This window comes from Aphelocoma coerulescens, unplaced genomic scaffold (assembly GCF_041296385.1).
Source record: "Aphelocoma coerulescens isolate FSJ_1873_10779 unplaced genomic scaffold, UR_Acoe_1.0 HiC_scaffold_193, whole genome shotgun sequence".
NCBI lineage: Eukaryota > Metazoa > Chordata > Aves > Passeriformes > Corvidae > Aphelocoma > Aphelocoma coerulescens.
In genome coordinates, this window is record NW_027183541.1 from 171,571 (window position 1) to 190,001 (window position 18,431).

The window sequence follows — 18,431 nt, forward strand, 5'->3', positions numbered from 1 at the left end:
CTGGGAGAGACTGGGGGGGGCTAAAGGGAGCACTGGGAGGGACTGGGGGGGACCTAAAGGGGGACTGGGAGGGACTGGGAGGGAACGGGGGGGGGACTGGGTGGGATAAAATGGAACTGGGGATAACTGGGAGCCACTGGGAGGAGCGCGAGGGTGGAATTACTGGAATAACGGAGGGCCAGGGACCAGTACAGACCAGTACAGACCAGTAGAGGCCCATATGGGCCTGCGCAGACCAGTATGGGGACCAGTAAAACACCAGTACAAGCCAGTACGGGCCTGTACAGACCAGTAAAGGACCAGTACAAACCAGTACCAGGATCTCACCAGTCCCTACAAATATCCCAGATACCTGGGAGCACTGGGAGGGCACTGGGGTGATACTGGGAGGTTACTGGAGGCACTGGGGGGCACTGGGAGGGCACTGGGAGGGCACTGGAAGCACTGGGGTGATACTGGGAGGTTGCTGGCGGCACTGGGGGGGCACTGGGAGGGCACTGGAAGCACTGGGCTGTTACTGGGCTGTTACTGGGCTGTTACTGGAGGCACTGGGAGGGCACTGGAAGCACTGGGATGATACTGGGAGGTTGCTGGTGGCACTGGGAGGGCACTGGGAGGGCACTGGAAGCACTGAGCTGTTACTGGGCTGTTACTGGAGGCACTGGGAGGGCACTGGAAGCACTGGGGTGATACTGGGAGGTTACTGGGGGCACTGGGGGGGCACTGGGGGGGGCACTGGCAAAATGGCGGCGCCCCGGGCGGCCTCAGGAGCCGCTTTGCGCCTGCGCAGAGCCCGGCGAGACAAAATGCCGGCCGCCCCGCGTCACGTGACCCGCGCGGAGAAGATGGCGGCGCCGAGGGGGAGGGGGCGGGGCCCGCGCGCGCGCGGGAGCGGCGGCCAATGGGAGGGCGGCGGCGGCGGCGGCCGCGCGCCGCGGAGCGCGAGACCTCCGGGCGGCGGCCAGAGCGGCCGCCGCGACCATAGAGAGGAGCCCGCCCGCGGCCCGCGCCGCCCTCCGGGACCCGCTCCGGGCGCCAGCCGCGGCCTGAGCGGTTTCTCCGCCCCGTTTGTACCGGTGCAACCGCGGGTAAAGCCCCGGCGAGGGCGGATAGTAGAGAACCGGCGCGGTTCTCACACGTGCCCAGAGCGGCCGCCGCCGTTCCCCCTCCCCCCCGTCGCGTTCCGACGGCGCCATTTTGGCGGCGCCGCTCGGCGTCACTTCCGGCCGGCGCGGGCCGGAAGCGAGCGGGCAGCGGCGCGCGGGGCCGGGACCGCGCGGGCAGGTCCGGGGGGTCCCCGCGTGACGTCACGGAGAGCGGGCGTGACGTCACCGTGGCTGTTGGGGGGGTGTGGTGGGCGGGGGGATCGAGGTTGGGGGGTGCGGGGGGTTTGGGGCCTGTGGGAGGCCGCAGAGGATCATGGGATGGGGGATTTGGGGGTCCTGAGGGGCTTTGGGGGGTCCTGGGGGGTTTTGGTTGGAGCCAGGAGGCCGCAGAGGATCCTGGGATGGGGGATTTGGGGGGGCTCTGGGTGGCCTGAAGGGTTTTGGAGGCGGAACCGGGGGGTCCTGGGCGGCTGGGGGGGGGCAGGGACTCGGAATTGGGGGGTCCTGGGAGGGTCTCGGGTTTGCGGGGGGCCTTGGGGGGGTCGTTTGGGGGGACCTGGGATTACTCGGTTTTGGGGTAATTTGTGGGTCAGGGGTGTCGTGGGGGGGTCGCTTTTGGGGGTGTCTCTGTGCCCGTCCCCGCTGTGGCCCCCCCGTGACCCCGGGTGTCCCCCCAGGATGGGGGACAGCGATGACGAGTACGACCGGCGGCGCAGGGACAAATTCCGGCGGGAACGGAGCGACTACGACCGGTCCAGGGAGAGGGACGAGAGGAGGAGGGACGACTGGAGTGACCGGTGAGGGGCACTGGAGTGACCAGTGAGGGACTGGGGGGACTGGAGTGACCGGTGAGGGGCACTGGAGTGACCGGTGAGGGACTGGGGGGACTGGAGTGACCGGTGAGGGGCACTGGAGTGACCGGTGAGGGACTGGGGGGACTGGAGTGACCGGTGAGGGACTGGAGTGACCGGTGAGGGGCACTGGAGTGACCGGTGAGGGACTGGGGGGACTGTAGTGACCGGTGATGGGGACTGGAGTGACCGGTGAGGGATTGGGGGGACTGGAGTGACCGGTGAGGGACTGGGGGGACTGGAGTGACCGGTGATGGGGACTGGAGTGACCGGTGAGGGACTGGGGGGACTGGAGTGACCGGTGAGGTGGACTGGAGTGACCGGTGAGGTGGACTGGAGTGACCGGTGAGGGACTGGGGTGACTGGAGTGACCGGTGAGGTGGACTGGAGTGACCGGTGAGGGACTGGGAGGACTGGAGTGACCAGTGAGGGACTGGGGGGACTGGAGTGACCGGTGAGGGGCACTGGAGTGACCAGTGAGGGACTGGGGGGACTGGAGTGACCAGTGAGGTGGACTGGAGTGACCGGTGATGGGGACTGGAATGACCAGTGATGGGGGCTGGAGTGACTGGTGAGGGGCACTGGAGTGACCGGTGATGGGGGCTGGAATGACCAGTGATGGGGGCTGGAGTGACCGGTGAGAGGGACTGGAGTGACCGGTAAGGGACTGGGAGGACTGGAGTGACCGGTGAGGGACTGGGGGGACTGGAGTGACCGGTGATGGGGACTGGAATGACCAGTGATGGGGGCTGGAGTGACCGGTGAGGGGCACTGGAGTGACCGGTGAGGGGACTGGGGGGACTGGAGTGACCGGTGAGGGGCACTGGAGTGACCGGTGATGGGGGCTGGAGTGACCAGAAGGGACCTGAGTGACCAGTGAGGGGGACTGGGCGTCACTGGGGGGTCCCTGATTCCCAGTTTATCCCAACCCAGGGACTGGGAGCGGGGCCGGGAGCGCCGCAGCCGGGATTACCGGGACTACGACCGGACACGGCGGGAAAGGTTCTCCCCCCCCCGGCACGAGCTGAGCCCCCCTCAGAAACGGCTGCGCAGGGACTGGTGAGAGACCCCCAAAATCCCCCAAATCCACCCCAAAATCCAGCCCCAAAGCCCCCAGAAATGGCTGCGTGGGGGCTGGCGAGAGACACTTCCAAAATCCTCTGAATTCACCCCAAAATCCCCTCCTAAGATCCCCAAGATCCCCCCAATTCCCCTCAAGATCCCCCCAATTCCCCCCAAGATCCCTCCAGCCTTTTCCATGGAGTGACCGTCCCACATCCTCCTGTGACCCCCCTGTGTGGCCGCAGGGATGACCACGGCAGTGACCCCTGAGCCCCCAAATCCCAGTGACCCCCCCGAACCCCCTGTGACTCTGGGCTCTCTGTGGCCGCAGGGATGACCACGGCAGTGACCCCTGAGCCCCCAAATCCCAGTGACCCCAGTGACCCCCCTGAACCCGCTGTGACTCTGGGCTCTCTGTGGCCGCAGGGATGACCACGGCAGTGACCCCTGAGCCCCCAAATCCCAGTGACCCCTGACCCCAGTGACCCCCCCGAACCCGCTGTGACTCTGGGCTCTCTGTGGCCGCAGGGATGACCACGGCAGTGACCCCTGAGCCCCCAAATCCCAGTGACCCCCCTGAACCCGCTGTGACTCTGGGCTCTCTGTGGCCGCAGGGATGACCACGGCAGTGACCCCTACCACAGCGGCTACGAGCTGCCCTACAGCGGGGGCGGGGCCGGCCCCACCTACGGCCCCCCCCAGACGCCCTGGGGCCCCCACGAGATGCAGCACCAGCTCCTGCAGCACCAGCTGCTGCCCATCCAGGCCAGGTGAGCCCAAAACCCCCCCAAATCACCCCAAAATCACACTCAGGGCCCCCAAACCGCCCCCCCCAAAAACCCCAAACTTCCCCAAGCTTCCTCAGCCCCAAAAACCCGAAATCTGCCCCAAAACCCCACACGGTGAAGCAGCAGCTGCTGCCCATCTAGGCCAGGTGAGCCCGAACTCCCCCAAAATCATCCCAAAATGTCTGAACTCCCCCCGGGTCCCCCAAACTCCCCCTACAACAACTCCAAACTCCCCCATAATCGCCCCAAACTGACCCATAGTGATCCCAAACCCCTCAATGCTGGGCCCAAAGCGCCCCATAGTGACCCCAACCCCCCCAATATTGATCTCAGGGTTCTAATAACAACCTTAAACTGCCCCACACTGACCCCAAAGCCGTCCGTAATGACCCCAAACTCCCCCATAATGACCCCAAGCCCCTCATACTGACCCCAGACTGCCCCATACTGACCCCAAAGCCGTCCGTAATGACCCCAAACTGCCCCATAATGATTCCAGGCTCCTCATACTGACCCCAGACTGCCCCATACTGACCCCAAAGCTGTCCGTAATGACCCCAAACTGCCCCATAATGACCCCAAGCCCCTCATACTGACCCCAAACTGCCCCACAATGACGCCAAACTGCCCCATACTGACCCTAAAGCCCCCCATAATGACCCCAAACTCCCCCATAATGACCCTAAGCCCCTCATACTGACCCGAAGCCCCTCATACTGACCCCAGACTGCCCCATACTGACCCTAAAGCCCCCCATAATAACCCCAAGCCCCTCATACTGACCTGAACCCCCGTACTGACCCCAAAGCCATCCATACTTGACCCCAAACTGCCCCATAATGACCCCAAACTGCCCCATACCTACCCCAAACTCTCTGTACTGACCCCAAAGCCATCCATACCGACCCCAAACTGCCCCATACTGACCCCACACTGCCCCATACTGACCTCAAACTCCCCGTACTGACCCCAAGCCCCCCATACTGACCCCAAACTGCCCCATAATGACCCCAAACTCCCCCATACTGACCCCAAACTGCCCCATACCTACCCCGAACTGCCCCATACCTACCCCAAACTCTCTGTACTGACCCCAAAGCCATCCATACCGACCCCAAACTGCCCCATACTGACCCCACACTGCCCCATACTGACCTCAAACTCCCCATACCTACCCCAGGCCCCCCATACTGACCCCAAAGTGCCCCATACTGACCCCAAACCTGTCCCAACCGCCCCCAGGCTGGGCACGATCGCCGAGGTGGACCTGGGCCTGGCGCCGCCGGTGATGAAGAGCTTCAAGGAGTTCCTGCTGTCGCTGGACGACGCCGTGGACGAGACGGAGGCGGTCAAGCGCTACAACGACTACAAGCTGGACTTCCGCCGGCAGCAGCTGCAGGAATTCTTCCTGGCGCACAAGGACGAGGAGTGGTACGTGCTGGGGGGGCTGAAGGTGTTCTGCACCCCCCCGAAAAACGTCATTTGTCCCCAAAAAATCGCGGTCTTCTGGAAAAATCGGTGCCCGGAATGAGGTCGGCAGCTAAAAAATGGGGTATTCCTGGGAAATGGTGAATTCCTGGGAAAATGGGGTATTCCTGGGAAATGGTGAATTCCTGGGAAAACGGGGTATTCCCAGGAAAATGGCAAATTCCCAGAAAAACGCCATCCCCAAAAAGGGTTGGCAGGCCACGAAAAAGAGTTGGGTTCCCCAAAAAATTGCTGTGTTCCAAAAAAAAGGATTAGAGCCCTTAAAAAAACAAATTGGGGGGAAAAAAGTTGTGTTCCAATAATAAGGGTTTGTCACCAAAAAAAAAATTGGGGTCTTAAAAAATATTTGGGTTAAAAAAAGAAAACTTGGGAATCCAGAAAAATATTGCATCCACCAGAAAAGTGTGTGCCAGAAACAGTTGTGTAATCCCTTGGAAAAGTTGTGCACCCAAAAAAATTGGATTAAAAAAAAAAGTTTGGCAGCCCTAAAAAAAAATTTGGAAGCCTTAAGAAAAATTGTGTGTCCCCCAAAAAAATCTGTGTTTAAAACAAATGGGGCAGGTAAAAAGTTTTGGAATTCAATAGGGAATCACATTTCAAAAATGATGCTGGAATTCACCAAAAATTACCCGAAAGGAAGTCTACAGTTAAAAAAAAGTGCATCCCAAAAAATCCCTGTGTATTCCCCAAAAAATGGGGTAATCGCCCCAAAAAATGCACCTGAAAATATTTGTGTTTCTCCCCTAAAAATTCTGAATTTCTGAAACTGCCAAAAAACCCCGTTTTGTACTTAAAAAAAAATTGTGCAGTGAAAAAAAGTTTCTGTGATTCCAAACCAAATTTCTGGATTTCGAAAGCAAGGTTTACAGCCCAGAAAAAGTTTTGCCCCCCCCAAAATGCTCTAATTCCAAAAAAAAAAAAAAACCAGTTCTCCACCCACAAAAAATATTCTCGACCCCAAAAATCCCACCCTGGGGGGGGTCCCACCCTCCCCTGCTGTTCAGCCCTCCCCTGCCCTTTGGGGTGTCTTGGTTGGGATTTGGGGTGGATTCGGGGTGGATTCGGGGTCTGTCGGGATTTAACGCTTCCCTTCTCTCCCAGCGCTCTGGGGAGCCGGGTTTGGGGCGGTTTTGGGGTGGATTTTTGGGGTCTGTCGGGATTTAACGCTTCCCTTCTCTCCCAGCGCCCTCGGGAGCCGCGGAGCCGCCGGGCGGGGCAGGCAGAGAGGGCGGGGCCGCGCACAATGCGGCGAGGTCACAGTGCAGGACGCAGCCAGGGACCTTTGTTGTTTTATTTTTGGGGGGGTTTGTGCCAAAAAAGCGGCCGATTCGGGGCCGGGGTTTTAAAAACGCCGCAGTTTTTTTCGGGGCCCGGCGGACGGCGACGCTCGCGGCGAGTGTAGGTATGACCCCCCCTCCCCACCATGGGACACCTGGAACACCTCAGAACGCCCTCAAAGACCCCATAAACAGCTCAGAACCACCCCAAAACCACTCCAAAACGTCTCAGAATGCCCAGAAATGCCCCAAGACCACCCCAGAAACCCCTAAAATGCTCTTAAAAGACACCTCAAAACACCAAAAACACTCTCAAAAATCCCCCCAAACTGCACCAAAAACGCGCCCAAACACCCCCAAAACTGCAAAAACGCTGTGAAAAGACTCCCAAAAACATGCTGAAACACCCAAAGCAGTGCAATACCACCCCAAAACGTTCCTAAAAGTCGCCACAAGCCCACATTCACTACATGTCCGAAAAGACCCCAAAAAATGCAAAAAACACCCTTGAAAATGCCTCAAAACACCCCAGAAAATGTTGTCAAAAGAGCCTCAAAACCAGCCCAGAACACACCAAAATGCTTCAAAAATCCCCCCACGCCCACAGCTAAACCCTGAAATGGCACAAAAACCACACCCAAAACATTCCTGAGAACTAAAAAACTCCAAAATTTTTGAAAATACTCTAAAAGTTCTCCAGAAAAACCCCAAACACATTTCTGAAAACATAGTCAGATTACCACTAAAACCGACACAGAACACCTCAAAAATGCATGAAAAATCCCCCCAAAAGACCCTGAACACGTCTCAGAACACCAAAACCACCCCAAAACCTGAACTCCTGAGGGGGCTCAGATCTGCCCCAGTTTAGGGGATGCTGAGGGGTCCTATCTGTAAGAAATGGGGATCCCCCCACCCCGGTTTTACCAGACTCGGGGTTCCCCCGTAAATTTGGGGTCTCTCCAAATACCCCAGACCAGGAATCCCCCTCCCAACTTTACCAGTTTTGGGCTTCTCCCTCCCCAAATTCTCCAAATTTGGGACCCCTTCTTCCCCCACTCCCATCAGTTGTGGCCTCCCCCTTCCCAAATACTCCAAACCAGCCTCCCCCCTCCCCAAAAACCCCCCGATTTGGGGTGCCCCTCCATAACCGTGCGGGTCGGAGGGGTTTTGAGCAGCGCCCTGAGCCCCGTTTTTCCCCATTTTTCCCCCCAATTCCCAGGTTCCGCTCCAAGTACCACCCGGATGAGGCCGGGAAGCGGCAGCAGGAGGCCCAGGCCGCCCTCAGGAACCGCCTCGGGGTCTTCCTGTACCTGTGGGAGCACGGCTGGTTCGACAACCTGCTCCTGGACATCGACCGTGCCCCCCAGATCATCAAAACCCTCGATGCAGGTACCCCAAAAATATCCCTGGTATCCCAAAAATATCCCTGATATCCCAAAAATTCCTTTCACACCCCCCAGAGACAACCATCGGTGGTGGCAGCCCAAAAATGCCCCGCAAAATCCCCACCCCCGACCCCCTACATCTCTCCTAACACACCAAAAGTTCCTTCCTAACACTCCAAAAATATCCCTGACATCCCAAAAACCCTCCCTGACACTCCAGAATAAAACCTTTAAAAGTATTCCTGAACCCCTTGAAACACTTCAGACCCATTCTTTGGGGTTTCTGACCAATTTTGGGGTGTTTCTGCTCCATTTCCCTGTTTCCTGACCCATTTTTTGCGTGTTTCCATGAGTTCTTACCCTATTTTTGGGTGGTTTTAATCCATTTCAGAGGGTTCCTGAAACTGGAAACTGTGAGGGGAGAAAAAGGCGGGAAAGCGTGAGGGGAGAAAAGGCGGGAAAGTGTGAGGGAAAAAAAGGCGGGAAAATGTGAGGGAAAAAAAGGCGGGAAAGCGTGAGGGGAGAAAAGGGCGGGAAAGCGTGAGGGGAGAAAAAGGCGGGAAAACGTGAGGGGAGAAAAAGGCGGGAAAACGTGAGGGGAGAAAAGGGTGGGAAAGCATGAGGGGAGAAAAAGGCGGGAAAGCGTGAGGGGAGAAAAAGGCGGGAAACTGAGGGGATGGTGTGGAGGGAGGTCATGAGGAGACACCCATTTTGGAGTATTTCTGACCCAATTTCAGATGGTGTTAGTCCAATTTTAGGTATTTTTAACCCATATTCACATGGCTGTTAGCTGGTTTTGGGTGCTTTAAAACCAATTTCTGGGTTTTTTTTATATTTTCCGTGTTTTTCCCTAGTTCCAGCAATGATTAAGATGGAAAGGGTGTCAGATCCCTTTCTCCCTCAATTTCTAATCACGTTTTTAGGAATTTCTGACCTATTCTTAGGTGATTGTAATCCATTTTTAGCCGTTTTTAACCCAGTTTTGGTGGTTTTTTTCCCCAATTTTCTGTGTTTTCCAGCGGTGATTAAGATGGAGGGGGGAACAGAGCACGACCTGCGGATCCTGGAGCAGGAGGAGGAGGAGGAGCGGACAGAAAAGGCCGAAGGCCCCAAAAAGGAGGAGCCACGGCCGCCAGAGCCCCCCGGGAAGGGCCCCACTGAGCGCCCTGACGGCGACGACAGCGCCAAGGTTGGGGGGTTTGGGGTCCCCGTGGGGATTTTGGGGTTCCATGGGGAATTTTGGTGTCCTTTGGAGTCCCTTTTGTCCCCTGGTGTCTCTTTAGGAGTTTCCTGGGGAGTTTTTCAAGATCTCTTTGATTCTCAGGGGTTCTTTGAGGTCCTTTTTGGGGTCGACTTGGTGTCATTTGGGGTAACTTTTGGGGTTCCTGCGGTCTCTTTTAGGGCCCCCTGGGATGTTTTTGGTGTCAGTTTTTGGGGCTCTTTTGGGGCTCTCTTTGTTCCCCTTTGACTCCCATTCCCTAACAGGCTGAAGGGGCGGAGCCAGGGGCGGAGCCTGCGACAGGGGCAGGGCCGGAGGAGGAGGATGAGGGGCCGGACAAGGGGCCCAAGGCCGAGGAAGGTGACAAGGAGGGCGGGGGCAAGGTCAGTGGACACGCCCCCAACTGACCACGCCCATCGAGCCCCGCCCCACAAAGCTCCACCCACACAACCCAGAATCTGATAACGCACCGCCCCTTTTCTGTTAAACCACGCCCCTTTCTGACAGCCCCACCCCATTGAAAGCTCCTCCCCTTCGAGCCCCTCCCACACAGGCCCCGCCCACCACAATTAAGTCACTTTAGGCCCCTCCCCTTCTTCTCAAGCCCCACCCCTTATCCCGCCATTCAGCCCCACTCCTTCAGCTCTGACCACACCCCCTTAGGCACAAACCACGCCCCTTTCACACAAGCCACACCCCTTCAGGCCCAAGCCCCGCCCTTTCATCCCAGGCCACACCCCAAGTAGAGCCGAGCCCCGCCCCTTTCCATTCAGCCCCACCCCTTCAGCCCTGGCCACGCCCCTTTTGGGCCCAAGCCCCACCCCTTCCACCGAAGCCCCGCCCCCCTGATGCCCCCCGGTGCCCCCCCCAGGCGCGGCCACGTCAGCGCAGCCGGGACAGCGAGGACGGGGACAGTGACAGTGGGGACAGCGAGGGGGGGGCGCGGAGACCCCAAAGCAAGGACGGTGAGGGGGCCTGGGGGGGTCCTGGAAGGGACACTGGGGACATTCGGGGGCGTCTCCTTGGGTTGGGTGTGTCCCTGATGTCCTGGGGAGCTTTCAGGGTCTCTGGGGGATTTTTGGGGTTTCCTGTGGGGGGGTTGGGGTCTTCAGGGGGAGTTTGGGGGTCTTGGGGGGGGGGGGTTGAAGGGATTTGGAGGGTTTGGGGTTTCTGGGGGGGTTTTGGGGTCTTTGTGAGGAGTTTGGGGTCTCCTGGGGGGTTTTGGGGTCTCTGGGGGCTCTAAGGGAACCGGGATTTTTGAGGGGGGGGTCTCTGAAGTGTTTTTGGGGTGTCCCCTCTGACCCTTCCCCCTTGTCCCCTCCCAGAGGAGCCCAAGGATGACAAAAGCCACCCTGAGGACGACGCCGGGACCCCTCCCCCTACGACCACCCTGTCCCCACCCCAAAAACCCAAGGAGGGGGTCCCGGGGGCAGCCCCGGGGGGGGTCCCGGACCCCAAACCCCGGCCCCTGCACAAAACCTGCTCTCTGTTCATGCGGAACATCGCCCCCAACATCGCCCAGGCTGAGATCGTGGCGGTGAGGGGGGTCCCGGGGCCGCTTTTGGGGGCCCAGGGGGGCTTTTGGGGGCCCAGGGAGGGGCTGAGACCCCCGAGAACCCCGAAAAGCCCCCTCTAAAACCCAAACCCCGCCCTGTCCCCGCAGCTGTGCAAGCGCTACCCCGGGTTCATGCGCGTGGCGCTGTCGGAGCCACAGCCCGAGAGGAGGTGATTTGGGGGAAATTTGGGGGGTTTGGGGGGATTTTGGGTGGATTTGGGGGTTTTTGGGCTCACAGGGGGTCTTTTCCAGGTTCTTCAGGAGGGGCTGGGTGACCTTTGACCGCAGCGTGAACATCAAGGAGATCTGCTGGAGCCTGCAGAACATCCGGGTGTGGTTTGGGGCAAAATCGGGTGGATTTGGGGTTTTTGGGGCTTTGGGGAAAACTGGGGGAGCCTGAGGGGTGAAATTGGGGAGGAATTTGGGGGGACCGTGAGGTTGTTTTTTGGGGGAGTTGTAAGGTGTATTAAGGGATTTTTTGAGGGGATTTTGGGGTTATTTTAAGGTTATTTTGGAGTTCTTTCGGAGTTACTTTCAAAACGGCTTCTTGGATAACTTTGGGATGTTTTGGGATAATCCTGGAACATTTGGGGGTTTCCAGCTCAGGGAGTGCGAGCTCAGCCCCGGCGTGAACCGGGACCTGACGCGCCGCGTCCGGAACGTGTCCGGCCTGACCCAGCACCGCCCCATTGTCCGGCACGACATCAAGCTGGCCGCCCGCCTGGTCCAGGCGCTGGACGCCCGCGCCCGGCTCTGGTCACCCCCAGGCACGGGGACGGCGGGACAGGACCCGCCCGGGGACAGCGGGGACGCCCACGGGGACACCGAGCCACCCCCTGCCACCGAGCCCGGGGTGAGGGGGCCCTGGGGACGCTGCGGGGCCACGGGGGGGTTCTCTCGGGGGGCACCGGGGTCGTTTCTGCGTCCTGGATGTCCCCTGGATGTCCCCAGTATGTCCTGGGGTTCCCCAATGTCCCCAGTCCCCCCCGTGTCCCTGATACCCCAGTGTCTCCGATGTCCCCAATCCCCTCATGTCCCTGATATCCCCAGTCCACCAGTGTCCCCCAGTGTCCCCTGGCTGTCCTTGGGGTGTCCCCAATATCCCCAGTCCCCCATTGTCCCCCAGTGTCCCCTGGCTGTCCTTGGGGTGTCCCCAATATCCCCAGTCCCCCAGTGTCCCCTGGCTGTCCTTGGGGTGTCCCCAATATCCCCAGTCCCCCAGTGTCCCCTGGCTGTCCCCGGGGTGTCCCCGACGTCCCCTGTGGCGTCCCCAGGCGCAGAACCCGGTGCTGCGGCACATCACCGATTACCTGATCGAGGAGGTGAGCGCGGAGGAGGAGGAGCTGCTGGGCCAGGGCCAGGGCCAGGGACAGGGCCAGGGCCAGGGCCCAGGGGCCACCCCCGCCGAGGACGCGGCGCGCGAGAGCCACCCGGCCGAGGTCACCGTGGAGCGCGACGAGAAGCTGCTCAAGGTGCGTCCCCAACGTCCCCAAAGTGTCCCCAGCGTGTCCCTGGGTGTCCCCAGCGTGTCCCTGGGTGTCCTGTGTGGGTCACTGGGTGTCCCCAGCGTGTCCCTGGGTGTCCCCAGCGTGTCCCTGGGTGTCCTGTGTGGGTCACTGGGTGTCCCCAGCGTGTCCCTGGGTGTCCCCAGCGTGTCCCTGGGTGGCTCCTGACTTCTCCTGACCCTCTGCGACCTCTTGATGTCCCCTCAGTGTCCCCAGTGCCGCCTTCCTGCAGGTCCTGGGCCGTTCGCTGCTGATGCTCCCCTGTCCCCAATGTCCCTGCAATGTCCCCAAATGTCCCCAGTGTCCCCAAATGTCCCCAATGTCCCCTCAACATCTCCAAATGTCCCCAAATGTCCCCAATGTCCCCAAATGTCCCCAATGTCCCAGTAATGTCCCCAATGTCCCCTCAATATCCCCAATGTCCCCAAATGTCTCCAATGTCCCCTCAACGTCCCCAACATCCCCAACGTCCCCAATGTCCCCTCAACATCCCAAATGTCCCTAATGTCCCCAAATGTCTCCAATGTCCCCTCAACGTCCCCAACGTCCCCGTAACGTCCCCACGTCCCTGTGCAGGTGCTGGACCGGCTGCTGCTGTACCTGCGCATCGTGCACTCCGTGGATTACTACAACACCTCCGAGTACCCCAACGAGGACGAGATGCCCAACAGGTGCGGGATCATCCACGTGCGGGGCCCGCTGCCCCCCAACCGCGTGTCCCACGGCGAAGGTGAGCTCAAAACCCCAAAAACGGCCCCCAAAACCTCCAAATAACCCAAAAAAACCACCACGAGAACCCCCCCAGACCCGACGGCAAAGGTGAGCCCAAAACCCCCTAAAATCCTCCAAAAAACCCAAAAATCCCCTCAAATCCCCAAAAGGAAACCCCTAAACCGCCCCCCATTGCTCCCAATACCCCGTTTTTATCCCGTTTTTTCCTTTTTAAAGCCGTTTCTAAGGGGTTTTAAGGGGATTTTGGCCTCTCCCAGTAACCCCGGTGTGTCCATCCGCAGTGTCCGAGTGGCAGCGGGGCTTCGAGGCCCGGCTGGCCCCGCTGCTGGCCGGCCCCGGCGCTGTCCCCGAGGAGGAGGCGCTCAGGCTCGGCCGCAAGGACCCCGAGCAGGAGCTGGAGAAGTTCGTCAGCGCCAACACGCAGGAGCTGGGCAAGGACAAGTGGCTGTGTCCCCTCAGCGGCAAGAAGTTCAAGGTTTGGGACTTCTGGGGACAGCCCTGGGGTCACTGAGGACATCCCTGGGGTCACAGGGGTGCTTGGGGTCACCTCAGGGGGACACTGGGGACACGCAGGAGCTGGGCAAGGACAAGTGGCTGTGTCCCCTCAGCGGCAAGAAGTTCAAGGTCTGGGACTTCTGGGGACATTTGGGGACAGTGGGGGGTCAGTGTCCCCGATGTCCTCGATGTCCCCCATTCCCTCCATGTCCCCTGGGGACCCCTGATGGCCCTGGCTGTCCCCAGTGTCCCCGATGTCCCCCCAGGGCCCCGCGTTGGTCCGCAAGCACGGCTTCGGCACGCGCCGTGGGGACGGGATGGGCCTGGGTGACCCCGATGTCCCCTGGGTGTCCCCGGTGTCCCTGATCCCCTGGATCCCCCCGTGGGTGTCCCCAGGTGTCCCCAATGTCCCTCGATGTCCCCAGGGCCCCGAGTTCGTCCGCAAGCACATCTTCAACAAGCACGGGGACAAGATGGGCGCCGTCCGCAAGGAGGTTCTGTTCTTCAACAATTTCCTGATGGACCCCAAGCGGCCGGCGCTGCCCGAGGGGGGCAAGGGCGGCCCCAACGCCGGCCCCAACGCCGGTCAGTGCCAGCTCAGTGTCACCGCTGTCACCTCAGCGTCCCCCGTGTCCCCTCTGTCACCTCCTGTCCCCCCCAGCCCCAGCGCCAGTCAGTGTCCGTGCCACCCCCTGGGCTCTGTGGGTCACCCCCTGTCACCTCACGCAGTGTTAGGGTCACCCTGTCCCTTCCTGGGGTCACCCCTGTTCCCCCCTGGGGTCACCCCTGTCCCCTCCTGGGGTCACCCCTGTCCCCTCCTGGGGTCACCCCTGTCCCTTCCTGGGGTCACCCCTGTCCCTCCTGGGGTCACCCCTGTCCCTTCCTGGGGTCACCCCTGTCCCTCCTGGGGTCACCCTGTCCCTTCCTGGGGTCACCCCTGTCCCTCCTGGGGTCACCCCTGTCCCCTCCTGGGGTCACCCCTGTCCCCCCTGGGGTCACCCTGTCCCTCCTGGGGTCACCCTGTCCCTCCTGGGGTCACTGGTCATTGTCTGTCCCCTCCCCCAGGCTCTGTGACACCCTCTGTCCCCCGCCAGGTCGCCTTGGGGCATCTCTGGGGTCAGCGTCACCCCTATGCTGACCCTACTGTGACCCCACTGACCCCCTGGTGACCCCACTGACCCTCTGATGACCCCACTGACCCCACGGTGACCCCACTGACCCCCTGGTGACCCTGCTGACCCCATGGACACCCCACTGGCCCCCCTGGTGACCCCCTGGTGACCGCGCTGACCCCACGGTGACCCCACTGACCCCCTGGTGACCCTGCTGACCCCATGGAGACCCCACTGACCCCCTGGTGACCCCACTGACCCCCTGGTGACCCTGCTGACCCCACGGTGACCCCACGGTGACCCCACTGATCCCCTGATGACCCCGCTGTCCCCACTGTGACCCCACTGACCCCCTGCTGACCGTGCTGGCCCCACGGTGACCCCGCTGTCCCCACTGTGTCCCCAGGCCTGGCCCCGGGGGCGCTCCCGTACCCCCCCCAGTCCCCGCAGGGGTTGATGCCCTACGGGACCCCCCGGCCCCCCATGCTGGGCTACGGAGGTACCGGGCCGGGGCTCCGAGGGGGAATTTGGGGGGATTTTGGGGGCTCTTGGAGGATTTTGGGGATAAATGGGGGGGAATTTAAAGGGGTTTGGGGGCTCTGGAGAGGTTTGGGGAGGGGGGTTGGGGGATTTGGGGTGGTTGGGGGGTTTCTATGGTGTTCTGGGGTGGTTTTGGGGTCTCTGGGGTGGTTTTGGGGTGTTTTGGGGGGATTTGGGGGTCTCTGGGGTGTTTTGGGGAATTTGGGGTGGTTTAGGGTGTTTTTGGGTTGTTTTAGGGGATCTGGGGTGTTTTTGGGGGATTTGGGGTGCTGTGCGGTGTTTCTGGGGTCTCTGAGCCCCTTCTCCCCCCCAGGCTCCCACCCGTACCCCCCCGGGCCCTACGGGGGTCGCGGCAGCTACGAAACCTTCCGGGGCCAGGGGGGGGCCGGGGGGGGGTACCTGAACAAACCCCGCAGCAGGTGAGGGGAACCCAAAAACGGGGCAGGAACCCGAAAATGGGGGAGGGGGGACCCCAAAAATGGGGAAAGAACCCAAAGGTTGGAGGGGGGAATCTCAAAAAGGGGGAAAGAACCCAAAAGTTGGGGGAGGGGGAACCCAAAAAGGGGGGGAGGGACCCCAGAAGTGGGGGGTGAACCTAAAAAATATGGGGAAAACCCCAAAAGCAGGGAGAGGGACCCAAAAATGGGGGGGGGACCTCAAAAAGGGGGGGAAGAGGCCCCAAAAACTGGGGGGAAACCCCAAAATTTGGGGAGAGCTTTAAAATTAGGGGGGCCTGACCCCATTTTGGAGGTTTTTAATGTAATTTGGGGGGGGTTCACACCCAAATTCAGGGAATTCAGACCCATTTTGGGATCGGGGTGGATTTCGGGGTCCCTTTTGGGGTCGGGGTGGGTTCTGACCTCCCCTGACCCCCCTCTGCCCCCAGGATGGTGCGGGGCGACCCCCGGGCCATCGTCGAGTACCGGGACCTGGACGCTCCCGAGGACGTGGATTTCTTCTGACCCCTCCCCCCGCTCGGGACCCCCCCGGGACCCCCCCTTTTGATACTCCCCGAGCGCCCCCGGCCCCATTTGTACGACCCCGCCCCAAAACCCCCCAGATCCCCCACAGAAAAACCCCAAATAAAGACCCCGCGGGGGCAGCAGCACCCACACGGCCGGGGGGCCCGCGGTCTTGTTTTGGGGCGGATTTCGGGGCTTTGGGGGCGTTTTAGGGGAATTTTTTTGGTTCGGGGCTCTGCGTTGAATTGGGGAGGGGGGTGTCGGTTCTGTGGGGCGGATTTTGGGGGTCGTTGGTGGATTCAGGGCCCCGGGTGGATTTTGGGGCAGTTTTGGGGTGTTTTGGAGCTCAATGGGCCCGGCCCCGCCCCATGACGTCACAGAGGCGGGGCTATCACAACTTGATCGTTTATTGGCTCATTATTTCGGCACATCGACCAATCAGCGGCGATGCACCGCCCCCCACGGCGGATCAACCAATCAAGAGACGGAGGGCAGGAGCGGCGGCGCGCCATTGGCTGGAGTCCAGCAACAGCCGTGACGTCAGCGGGAGCGTCCTGCGCCCAATCAGCGGCGAGGACGCGAAACCGATCGCTCCCATTGGGCGGCGGATGGACCAATGAGAAGGCAGGGAGAGGCTCCGCCCTTTTCTTAAAGGGGCAGCGCTTGTGGGAGGGGCCCAGAGCTCCCAGTGACCCCCAGTGCTCCCAGTGACCCCCCAGAGCTCCCAGTGACCACTTCCGGTCACTCCCAGTCCCTCCATCCCCTCCTAATCCCATCGCAGCCCCTCCCCAGTCCACCCCAGAGCTCCCAGTAACTCCCAGTTACCCCAGTGTCCATTTCCAGTCACTCCCAGTCACCCCAGTCCCTCCTTAGCCTCATCCCAATCCCCTAAAAACCCCTTCAAAACCCCTGAAAAAACCCCAAACCCCTTAATTTCCCCCCAGAACGCCCCTTTACCCCCCCCCAGCGCTGCCCAAGGCCCCCCCCCCGAGGATTTTTGGGGTGTTTTGAGGGGGTCCCTACAGGGCCATGGCGGCCCAGCCCAGGATGAGCAGGGACCCCCCCACGGGCGCCCCCCGGTTGAATTTGGGGTCCCCGGTGAGGCCGTGGTAATAAAAGGGGGCGCAGAAAAGCCCCAGCCCCGCCACGAGGAGGGTCCCGGCCTGGGGGGGAAGAAAAAAAAGGAAAATTTGGGTGATTTTGGGGGGATTTAGGGGGAGTTTGAGGGGTTAAGGGAAGGGGAAATGGGGTTTGGGGGGATTTAGGGGGTCTGAGGGTGAACTTGGGGCCGTTGGAGGATTTTGGGGGATCTGGGGGGAGTTGAGAGGGTTTTGGGTCCGGGGGACGATTTTGGGGGGTTTAGGGGAAATTTTGCGGAGCGGTTTTGGGTTCTTTTTGGGGGGCTCTCGCCAGGTGGGGGCGGCGGCAGAGCGGGAGGATTTTGGGGTGATTTCGGGCGGTTTCGGGTAACTGGGGGGGCTCTCACCAGGTGGGGGCGGCGGCAGTGCGGGGTCGCCAGCAGGGCCAGGCTGTGCAGGAGGTGGAAGCGGTTGGCGGTGTCATAGAGCTGGGGAGGGGGCGCACAGGGGGCGGTTTTGGGGTGATTTGGGGTCGGTTTAGGGTTTCCTTTGGGTTTTTTAAGGGATCGAGACCCCCTCCCCACTCACCTCTTTCTGATACTCGTCCCGGTCGCTGCGGCGCAGCCCTGAGGGGGGAGCGGGGGTCAAGGACCCCCCAGGACCCCCCCAAGACCCTCCCAGGACCCCCCAAATCCCCCGGGACCCCCCCAAGTCCCTCCCAGAACCTTCAACACCCCCCCCCAAAGTCACCCAGGACCCCCCCGGGACTCTTCCCTGCCGCCCAGGACCCCCCGCGCCCCCCAGCCCGAGCCCCCCGGGACCCCCCGGCCCCTCCAGCCCCCACCGTGGGCCCCGTAGGCCGCGCCCGCCATGGCGGCCGCTCCGCTGAGCGCCCCGACCCTCGCCCAGGCCGCCGCCATTGCTGCCGCTCCAACTTCCGCCTCCGCCGCCCCGCGCTTCCGCTTCCGCCAGCGGATTCGCCTCCGATTCGACGAGCCGCGCGTCAATCACAAAGGAGAGCGGCCAATGGGAGCGCGCGGAGGAGCTCCCGCCTCCCGTCGTGAGCAGCGCGCCCCCTGGTGGAGCAGAGAGGGGTTGGGGGGGGGTTGGGGGGCCCGGGGGGGCTTTGGGGGGCCCGGGGGGGCTTTGGGGAGCCCAGGGGGGCTTTGGGGGTCCGGGGGGGCTTTGGGGGAGCCAGGGGGGGTCAAGGGGTCTGAGAGGGCGCTGATCCCCCCCCACTCCGGTCCTGAGTGGGTTTGGGGGGCTCCCAGT

The 18,431-nt window shown here is 61.3% G+C and overlaps 2 protein-coding genes across 4 annotated transcripts; one reads left to right on the top strand and one right to left on the bottom strand.

Annotated features, from left to right (window-relative positions):
• The first annotated feature begins 949 nt into the window (after window positions 1-949).
• Window positions 950-16,232, top strand: SRRT (serrate, RNA effector molecule). 3 transcript variants are annotated; one of them, XM_068998979.1, is made up of 21 exons: window positions 950-1,088; window positions 1,784-1,903; window positions 2,891-3,016; window positions 3,634-3,789; window positions 5,050-5,238; window positions 6,653-6,697; window positions 7,795-7,964; window positions 8,980-9,149; window positions 9,446-9,562; window positions 10,051-10,144; window positions 10,505-10,716; window positions 10,843-10,904; window positions 10,987-11,065; window positions 11,336-11,587; window positions 12,009-12,206; window positions 12,816-12,969; window positions 13,253-13,446; window positions 13,892-14,051; window positions 14,985-15,077; window positions 15,432-15,537; window positions 16,005-16,232. In XM_068998979.1, exons 2-21 carry the CDS (start codon window positions 1,785-1,787, stop codon window positions 16,078-16,080), a joined length of 2,772 nt encoding a protein of 923 aa, XP_068855080.1. In that variant the 5' UTR covers window positions 950-1,088; window position 1,784; the 3' UTR covers window positions 16,081-16,232. The 3 variants fall into 3 exon arrangements, with proteins under 3 accessions (XP_068855080.1, XP_068855079.1, XP_068855081.1); XM_068998978.1 differs by lacking the exon at window positions 950-1,088 and adding an exon at window positions 1,206-1,284; XM_068998980.1 differs by lacking the exons at window positions 950-1,088; window positions 6,653-6,697 and adding an exon at window positions 1,206-1,284.
• An 820-nt stretch (window positions 16,233-17,052) lies between these two features.
• TMEM256 (transmembrane protein 256) lies at window positions 17,053-18,107 on the bottom strand. Its single transcript, XM_068998961.1, has 4 exons — window positions 18,004-18,107; window positions 17,748-17,785; window positions 17,567-17,647; window positions 17,053-17,243 (listed from the first exon to the last, which is right to left on the bottom strand). Exons 1-4 carry the CDS (start codon window positions 18,077-18,079, stop codon window positions 17,100-17,102), a joined length of 339 nt encoding a protein of 112 aa, XP_068855062.1. The 5' UTR covers window positions 18,080-18,107; the 3' UTR covers window positions 17,053-17,099.
• Window positions 18,108-18,431: the final 324 nt, after the last annotated feature.

Bases quoted from the DNA above. Each gene is read 5' to 3' on its own strand.
- SRRT (XM_068998979.1), top strand. From the start codon at position 1,785: ATGGGGGACAGCGATGACGAGTACGACCGGCGGCGCAGGGACAAATTC. The intron at 10,717-10,842 runs GTGAGGGGGGTC...CTGTCCCCGCAG, and splicing joins CCCAGGCTGAGATCGTGGCG to CTGTGCAAGCGCTACCCCGG. The intron at 15,538-16,004 runs GTGAGGGGAACC...CTCTGCCCCCAG, and splicing joins CTGAACAAACCCCGCAGCAG to GATGGTGCGGGGCGACCCCC.
- TMEM256 (XM_068998961.1), bottom strand. From the start codon at position 18,079: ATGGCGGCGGCCTGGGCGAGGGTCGGGGCGCTCAGCGGAGCGGCCGCC. The intron at 17,786-18,003 runs GTGGGGGCTGGA...CTCCCCCCTCAG, and splicing joins CGCGGCCTACGGGGCCCACG to GGCTGCGCCGCAGCGACCGG. The intron at 17,648-17,747 runs GTGAGTGGGGAG...CCCCCTCCCCAG, and splicing joins GGGACGAGTATCAGAAAGAG to CTCTATGACACCGCCAACCG.